At 32.4% G+C, this 9,847-nt stretch overlaps 1 protein-coding gene across 2 annotated transcripts; it reads right to left on the bottom strand.

Moving 5' to 3' along the window:
- Positions 130–6,091, bottom strand: LOC107613470 (cyclin-dependent kinase E-1). 2 transcript variants are annotated; one of them, XM_016315476.2, is made up of 16 exons: positions 5,705–6,091; positions 5,105–5,215; positions 4,666–4,769; positions 4,536–4,578; positions 4,314–4,412; positions 3,842–3,911; positions 3,314–3,408; positions 3,164–3,197; positions 2,981–3,065; positions 2,745–2,822; positions 2,570–2,617; positions 1,910–1,942; positions 1,569–1,677; positions 1,066–1,281; positions 895–958; positions 130–638 (listed from the first exon to the last, which is right to left on the bottom strand). In XM_016315476.2, exons 1-15 carry the CDS (start codon positions 5,945–5,947, stop codon positions 896–898), a joined length of 1,431 nt encoding a protein of 476 aa, XP_016170962.1. In that variant the 5' UTR covers positions 5,948–6,091; the 3' UTR covers positions 130–638; position 895. The 2 variants fall into 2 exon arrangements, with proteins under 2 accessions (XP_016170962.1, XP_016170961.1); XM_016315475.2 differs by having other exon boundaries at positions 1,066–1,287.

Consider the following 9,847-nt stretch of genomic DNA (forward strand, 5'->3'; position numbering starts at 1 on the left):
ATGAATTTATGAAAAAAAAAAAAAACCCGTAAAATGGAGTGCCCACATGAGTCGCCCAAAGTCAACTTGCGTTTTTAGAACGAAAGATGATTTCTTAAATAAAAACAACAAATTCATAAGTTTAAAATATTGAACAAAAAAAAAAAACAGTAGTATTTTCAATTGATGCAATAATCTACACTACTACATCCACATTATACAGCATGGATACAAAATATAAGGTTGGTCAGTTGGTGGAAACCTTATAAGTCTAACTTTGATCTTGCCTAAAAGCTCGTAAATGCAAAAAAATTCTACATATACAACTTATACGTGTAACATACATGTGCCTCCTTGATAAATCATTTCCCTTTTTTATTTCCCTCGCAGGGGCTCCAACAGAATGATTTAGTGTTCTAGCATCCAGATTCTTGTGCTCGCTGTTGCAGCAAACTTCCACAAGCATGAAAGCAAATCATCTGAAGTTTGGGTTCATAAATTGTCCTGATTGAGCTCAAGTTTGAAGTTCCTCTGGTATTGACAACCCTCTGAATCTATTTCACTTGATCTCTACCAGCACAGGCTAACCACAAGAAGCAGGAGATCGGCTTATTGCGAATATAGGAGTCTTCTTGGCTATGCCAACAGGTCCAAGGATGCTGTAAGGAAACCATAGCGAGTGGAATCACAATTTGATGTTAGGCATGTTACAGAAAAGGAAGGTAAAAAGGCGATTAAGAATTGGCTCGATTTTACGGTGTCTCAAACATTACAAGAATTTTAATACCATAACAAAAGAATAAGAATGGATGTTTAATTTGATCCCCCGATTGCCCACATCAAAGAATTCGCCCGGTTTTACGATATGCCAACGTTGTCTCTTTGATAGACACCACTTCCGTTGAAAGCATTTACCTTATATACGTCTTGACTTTTGTTGAGGGTATCCTGGCATCCCCATTTGGTCTCTTCTCCTCAACTGCTCACACAGAAATCAGAGTATCATAATCAGAGTATCATATCTACCCAACATCCCCCCCAAAAAAAACCACAGGATAGAGAGAGAGATTCCAATAAACATGTAACCTGCTGTTGCTGATGCGGCTGTGGTACACCTCGTTGCATCGGCATGCCACCAGGGTTCATTCCACCACCCATCCCTGCCTGAGATGTAAGATTATAAGCTTGCATTGCCTGATGAGGCATTCTTTGCATCCCAACAACATTCATTGGTCGAGGAACAGATCTATTTGACACATGACCACCAGGCATACTGCCAGAAACTGCAGCTCCCGATGTAACCTGACTCTAATAAGAAGTACACACATCACATTCAAAATCATGGAGTTAAGATTACCTATACATGAGTGAATATATAATACAAAATCATTGATTACACTTATCAAGAACAAAGTTGACAACTTAATATTTGGCAAGGACGCATTTTAATGAATATTCCCTACTTATTGAAAATTTTGAATCATAACAGGACTTTACAAGATCAAGATGGGTCACCAACAAATTCTGCTTGCACAATTTTGGTTTAGAATATTATACTTTCAACAGAATTCCCAAATATCAAAGCATACCGGCTGTGGAGGTTGCATATTGGTTGTCCCTTCAAAATCGGTTGTTGTGTCCACTGGACGAGTGGGATAATTCACAAATGTCTCTCCCGGTTGGCAGGGTACAAGGGCACTGAACATACACAAAGATGGTTAGTTAATTAAAACATACATTGATGGAATACTTTACTCCAAAAAAAAAAGAGCATGAGAAAGACTAGGTGAACATTTGTTTGTTTAAATATCTACCAAAATAAGTAATGTAAAAGTAACCAACAGAAGTAGAAGGTTTTATCCAATGAAAACAAAGGGAAAAGACCAAACTAGAATATCAAAAGAGGAAGGAATGAGGAAAAAAGCCTTACTTCCGCCCAGGCTGTGGTTCAATTTTGAAATACCTGGCAAACAAAGGGTAAGGATGCTCAAAAGATAATTTATGAGCGAGAAAAGAAACAAGTAACAACTAACTATATGATCAATATTGTGGACATGGAGAACAAATCATGCATGTAATCTTGCAAAATATCAAAACCAATTGAACAGTGACTTATAACAAGGTTTATTTCCACCAAAGTAGCAATGCAATGTTCCCTAATATAAATAAACAACATTTGCATCAAACGCAACAAAGCAACTAGTATATTATTTTTTCTCTACCCCCATTGGAGTCACAAATTGATATAGAAAATTTGTATCAATATCAAACTCCAGCACTATATTAGTTTAGGGGAAGCTTCTGGACTAGTTTTGTGGATGACTACGACAATCTACTTGCTCATCTTCAATCATTATTACAAGTTCTAATAAAAATCTATTGATTTCAAGAAGAATATGGCAACTACATCATTTAATTATACTTGCATAGCTGCATAAGTAGGTCAAAGCATGAGGGGAAAAAGATGCAGGAAACTATAAAAGAATGTGGAATGTTGTAAGGAATTTCTACAGAACAACCACCAATGACCAACAGAACGTTAAATCTTGTAAGGTATGTAGAATTTGTGCAAGAATAAAAGAAGTCTTACTCATGTTCCAAAGCTTGTGCTGCTGTAATACGCTTTCGAGGATCATATCTGTACATAAAAACACAAGCATATTATTGTTAAGCAAGAGCAGAGGAAAAATAAGGAAAAATAAGTTCAGAATATATTAGTGTAGGCATAGTAAAAAATTTCTTAAAAGCTTTAAAGGAAAACTCACTCAAGCATCTTTGACAAAAGGTCAAATGCAGGACTTTTTGGAGATAGGTGAACAACATTATAGAGACTGTTGTTATCACTGTGAGCAAAAATGAAGAACAAATCCATTAATTTCATGAGACAAATTATTAGTTTTCAAGTAAGAGCATACAAAGAACAGACACAACAACAAAGTACTTGTACACTATGGGTCTATTCTGCACATATTTGCATAAACTCACTAAATAATGTTCTTACTATTTATGCCCTTGTATATGTTGAACATCTTGTTGCCAATGGGGGAGATTTGCTAAGGAAGGCCACTTTTCTAATGTGGGATGGCCTGGCACAGTAACAATGTCGACTGATGTAGGTCTGGAATATTTAAGAGAAAGAACATCCCCCAGTAGAGATTAAGAAAAATGTAAGCAGTTAAATTACCTAAAACCTTGAATATCTTGTCAAGTTGATCGAGCTGCACAAGTGGAATAAGCCAATAAGGATTACTTATAATCTGAAAATACAAGGCAATACTAATATAGAAACTACTTCGTTGACACAGCTGTAAGTCATAGGCTCAGCATTTAGTACCTGAAAGGGATTTGGGGTAGCTTTGACTTCTACACCTTGAAATAGTGGCTTCAAGGTCAACAACTCAGCAAAAATGCATCCCACAGCCCACATATCTAAATGTCCATTAAGGAACAATGACTAGACCAATTTTGGAACATAAGCATATCCTTGGATTATGTATATTCCACAGCATTCCAGATGGAAAATTTTCAAATAACTTATTTATGACATGTCAACCATTCTTGTAGACCCTAGACCCATACTTTAACAACTAAGATTCAATAAAAACCAATACTTATTCAAGCAACAACCTCAAGTCAAAATAGGGATAGCAAAAAGTACCAAGAATGTAACAAAATTAATATTAATGAGAAATACCATAAGAATTAAGCTGTAAAGAAAGTATAAGCCTGAAGTCAGTAATAGATACATGAGGACAAATGTACAGTCACTTGAATATAAAATATTACAAAAGCACAGAATATAGAAACATATACATACACATGATTAACTTATGCATAAAAAAGAAGTAAAATAAAAGGATACCAACAGCACTAGTATAATGTTTTGCTCCAAGAAGCAACTCAGGAGCACGGTACCAAATGGTTACAACAACCTGTGTGGTAATGTTTCATAATTTCAGATATCAAGAATCTAATCAATCAAATGTATAGAGAGCTAAACATGAGGTACACGTTCACAGTTAACAGATGGTTAAAGAATAAAAAGGCCAATTCAGGAATTGGAACCCAATGCATGTGGGGAAAGGTAGACAGTTCAAGAAGTGAATCTGAAAATCATTTACAATACCATCATTCAGCTTAAAGAAGAATGCTGTGACTGAAATAACACAAGCCTTTAACATAGTACTTCTGTCTATATTATATGATTGCCAATATTTTGGCTACTTCAATCCTAAGAAAGCCATAAGTACGTGAAGAATACGCAGAAATTTCTCGAATGCACAGACAATAGATAGAAGAATACAAGTGCATGAGAAGGAAAAGGGTGGTCGTACCCCATTTTCAGATAATGGCTTCAAAGGGGATTGATATATCCTTGCAAGTCCAAAGTCAGCAATTTTAACAACTCCATGCTCCTCCCCTTCACCCATAACCTTTATGAAAAGTTCATAAAAGACACTAGTTTACTAATCAAAGGTTGACAAAGTAAATTTGAACCCAAATGTCTGCACAAAGGAGCCAAAATGATATACAATGATAAGGTAGGCAAGTCATACCAGTATATTTGAGGGCTTTAAATCTCGATGTATTATCCAATTACTGCAAGAGATATATATAATATAATAGGTCAACATATAAAGAAGGAAAGAAAAGGAGCCCTCGTCAAATTTACAAAAAGATACTCACCTGTGCAGATAGTTTAGTCCATTGAGCAACTGCCAGAGTAATGATTTAACAGTGTACTGATTAATGGAATGGTTGACTTTGTCCCTATGATGTCTAATTATTTCCTGCCATTCAAGATTGCAATTTTTACACTCAGCTAACTAGAACAATCAATTCCTTGATACATGTACACGTTTCTTCCCATACAAAATTAACAAGATTTTGCCAAAACAAAACCTCCTTTTTTTTTTTCTCAACAGAGTGAAATTCAGTGAAAAGGCCTAAAATATGTGTATAACACATATCACACAATGAATCTACAATAGCAAAAGCTTATTTCACCGAGCGTGAATATAAACTACACACTTTTTCATGGAGAAAACATCAATAGTTTACATCTGAAAATGACTATTTCAACTCAAGTAAGCACCACAAGGGCATGTTCTAGAATAAAACTCACATAGAGGTCGTGCTCGGCGTAATCAAAAGCAAGATACAGAGACATGTCCGCGTGATTGATGTGTACATTTACAAGCTTCACAACATTCTCGTGGGTTATCTCCCTCAGCAGCTGCACCAATCAACAAGTTGAAGCTGCTAAAAATCAACCCAAAGCACCCCATGGGATCCAAAAATTACAACTACACACAGATACAATTCAATTTCCACATCCCAACAACTGCATTACCTATTTAACTTCACCAACAATCCAACGTCATCAAGAAACTGAAATATAAAAATAAAATAAAATTCGAAACTAAAAGAAAAACCAAACTCAACAATTTCAGCTACTTGAGGTTCAAAATTTCACAACTTCCTTTAGCTAGAAACAAAGCAGAAAATGTATTGAAGACTTTGAAAATAGAGTGAACAATTCAATTTCCACGTTCTAACAACTGCATTACCTTAATCACCATCCCCATTACCGTCAATTCATCATCAAAAAATTCGAAATTTCAAAGAAAAAAGAACAATAGTTTTCAGCTACTTGAATTTCAACTTCTACAGCTGGAAACAAAGATAAAAATTAAAAGGAGAGAAGAGAGGGAAAAATGAGTACCATGATTTCGCGAATAGCGGTGGGAGAAACACCGTCGCCATCTTTGGACTGCTTGAATTTCTTGATGGCAATGGATTTGCCGCGATTGGTTTGGGACTTTATGCGCGCCAAGAACACGAGTCCGTACGTGCCTTCTCCGATCTTCCCTATGAGATCGTATTGCTGGAGCCACTCCGGCTTGTTGCTTCCGCCGCCGCTGTTGTTGCTGTTGCCGCCGCGGTTGCCGGAACCTCCGTCTCCCATGGCTGCGTTTCCACCCCGATCTCTCTCTACGTGCTCGGTCGCTTGCTCGGACAAGGGAGCCAGAAAGCAGCAGCTTAAGGCCGTGTTTGGATGTTGCGTTTCTCAATTCTCATGCTTCTGCTTTCTGTCGAACTTCTCCTTAGACCTTCATTATTAATTCAATAATAATAATAATAATAAAAATAATCATTTTCAAACACACATACAAATAGGACTAAAATTTTAATTTTAATAAAAAAATTAAAATAAAACGTTTGAAGTATAAATATATATATAGTTTAATTTATTTTTAATGTGTATTTATATTTTAACATATATTTTATACTAATAATTGATTTTAGTAGCTAATTTTAATATACATCTAACATAACCTTTTAATATACATATATACACATTTTGTCAATTCACTCATATCCACACGTTCCTATCCCTAGTTGAAATGCATGGATGCATAAAACGGTGGAACATTTTTCAAATGTTTATGTAGTCATTCTTGAAATATTTTTAACTGAAAAATGAGATTTTACGGGATGAATAAACAATTATTATTGTGTGAAATAAACTTAGAAATAGGATTGTTTTTAGGGTTACAAACCAAATTATATATATAATCTAAGAACCACACTAATTAAATGGATGAAAGTACGAGGGGTTGAAATTCTCTTTTCAAAAAGAAATACAATAACACCACGTTGAACTTAATTAGAGTTCAGCTAAATCACAAAATCTTCACTTATAATTCGTTGAAGACTAAGGCCAGTTTGGATAACTAACTTAATTAAGCTCCTTTTGATAAAATAACTTAAACAATAAATGACTCTGTTAAAAGTAACTTATAAATAAGTTATTTTATGTTTGGATTTTTAACTCTAAAAGTGCTTATTTTAAAGAAATGTAATGAAAAGTAGAAGTATTATGAGAGAAGTCATTTTTTTTAACTTCTCTATAAGCTCCAAAATAGCTTCTTAGAAAGTTGCAATTTGGTTTTGAAAATTACACCCGACATTAATACTACTACTTTTCATAAGTCAAAAGTTAAAAAAAGTTACTTNNTATGAATTAGAATTTTTTAAAATAATAAAATTAATATTTTATATTTAAATAAAATAATTAATTAAATTTAATTAAATTATTATAATAATTTTTTAAATTATATTTTTTTCTTCTTCTTTTTCTTTTTTGTTTTCTTTTCCTCTTTCTTCTTTTTTTTTGTTTTTTTTTTTCTTTTCCTCTTTCTCTTTCTTCTTTTTCTTTTAAATTCGCGCAGGCAGATTTTTTTTCTTTTCTTTTTCTTTTTCTCTTCTGTCTTTTTCTTTCAAATTCGCACATGCAGATTATTCTTCTTCTTCTTTATTAATAATTTCGGTTCATTTCTTAGTTTATTTTTCTACTGACATTATTAAACAATTTTGGTTTATTTCTTAATTTATTTTGGTTTATTTGTGTGTTAATTGAGGTTCACTTGATACTGTTGATAAGTATTGACCAATTTTTTTTATTCTTTAAGTAATTTCGGTTTATTTCTTAGTTTAATTAAGATTCATTTTGATCCAGAAATGAGATACGTTTTTGTTAATGATTGAGTCTTTTTTTAGTAAAAAGGAATGACATTATTTATTATCACTTTATTTAATTGTATTAGATTTCATTTCATTTGTCTTGAAAGTCATTCCAACCATTAGGATAAATTATTCATCGACAACATACCTGGACTACAAATGAATCGAAAAATATTATTAAAGCAAAACCATTGTATAAGACCAAATGAACCCAACATTTTTCCATTATATAAATTTGAATTCAGAAACACCTGCGTCTAGAATAAACCGAAAATATTATCAAAGCGAAATCATTGTATAATACCAAATGAACCGAACATTTGTCCATTATATAAATTCGAATTCAGAAATATCTGCGTCTAGAATAAACCGAAAATATTATCAAAGCAAAACTATTGTATAATACTAAATGAATTGAACATTGTCATTTATATAAATTCAAATTCAATTCAAGAAGAAAAAGAAGAACTTATGTATGCAAATTTGAAAGGAGGAGGAGGAGAAAGAGGAGGAGGAGGAAGAAACGGAGAAATAAAAGGAGAAGACGAAGGAGGAAAAAGAGGAGGAGAAGGAAAAAATGGAAAAATAAAAGGAGAAGACGAAGATGAAGAAATTACATTATTGAAATGAAAGTAATTTTTTTTTTTTAATTTGAGCCAACTTAATTAAATTTAATTGTCAAAAATACTTAAATGTATAATTGAATTGTTTTTAAAAATTTATTATTAGCCAATAAATTACTAAATCTCTTACCCTTAAACAGATAAATGTATTAAAATCTCAACAAACTAAAATTAATCTTCTATCCTTATGGGTTATGGCAAGTTGGCAACGCTATATGGAGGAATTATTATTGGTGGAGTTATAATAAGGGCTCTTATAGAGCAAATGAGTGTGCCAATATTAATAGTTTATTAATAGGTACAAAAATTAAGAAGAGAACAAAAAGTAAAAAGTAGAAGTAACAAAAAAAATTATTAAAAACAAAGTTATATAAATCAATTTAAATTTGTTTGGTAATTAATTTATTAATTTATTTAAATAAATATTAAATATTTAAATTTTATTTTGTGTATATAATAACTAATTAATAATAAATTTTTAATTAAAATTTAAATTTATGACAAATTAATTTTTAAATTATCGAATTAAGATATCGCACGGAAGAAAAATACAAAGGTGGATAATATTTTGGCCCAAAAATAAAATCTAAGCCAAACTCCGTCCAAAACATTGAAAATATATGAGTGATTCAAAACATGACTTTGGAGCCTGCAAGTACAGTAACTTAGCACTATGCTAATACATTCAATAAGAGAAATGAGTATATATATATATATATATATATATAATTGGAAATAGAAATCGAAATTAAATTTTAATTCAATAATTTTTTTTTTTTGAAAACTAAAGAGCTCAACATACTACTAGGTAGAGCATTCAGCCTCAAACAATATAAACAGAAAAGCAACTCCAAAAAGTATCAACAACCAAAAGAAAGGAGATTCGCATGTCATTTCCAGCATAGCCATCAACAATATTAGGAATGGGCACCTCTCCACTCGTTGCAGCTGAGCATAGTCATGTGGATAATATCTTCTACGCTTTTTGTTTGATTCTGAAATATTCTCATATTCATCTCCATCCAAATGTGCCAAATAATCGCACAGAAACACTTCAAATGCTGCTTTCGAACTTCTTTTCTACGCGACTCCTCTGTTTAACTTAGGAAATGATCCTTCATCAACCTCGAAAAAGACTAGAGCTGGCCAAAGACAGATACCCATGTACTCCACACCTGCCAAACAAATTCACAACCAAAAAATAAGTGATGGACCTGCTCAACATCCTTGATGCATAAAACACAACTCGTATCATCCTTGCTAATAATCTCGAACCGACTCAGCCATTTCTTAGTATTCACCCTACCTACCAGGACAAACTACTCTTATAAAAAACATTAATGCATATAACACTCTTATAATAAAAAAAAATAGAAATATACAAAACACTGCTCATGCTTTTAATAATTAAAGGATTTTTGTCTATACATCCTTGCTTACAAGGAAGACATCAATAGAATAAATATATAATATTTTCTAACATATAATAATAGTATGCTTAGTTCATTTGATTTTCATATTTGCCATGGCACTTGAGTTCAAAATGGAGCATTTTCCTATGTTAATGAAAACTTTGAAACTATCAGCATTTGTATCCGATCTTTTTGTATTTATTTGCACCCTAATACACTATGCCTAATTGTTGATTTATATAATTGGGACTATTATACAATAATATTAATTTGAAAAAAAATAAATAAATTTTTTGATCTTTTATT

This window comes from Arachis ipaensis, chromosome B08 (genome assembly GCF_000816755.2).
Source record: "Arachis ipaensis cultivar K30076 chromosome B08, Araip1.1, whole genome shotgun sequence".
NCBI lineage: Eukaryota > Viridiplantae > Streptophyta > Magnoliopsida > Fabales > Fabaceae > Arachis > Arachis ipaensis.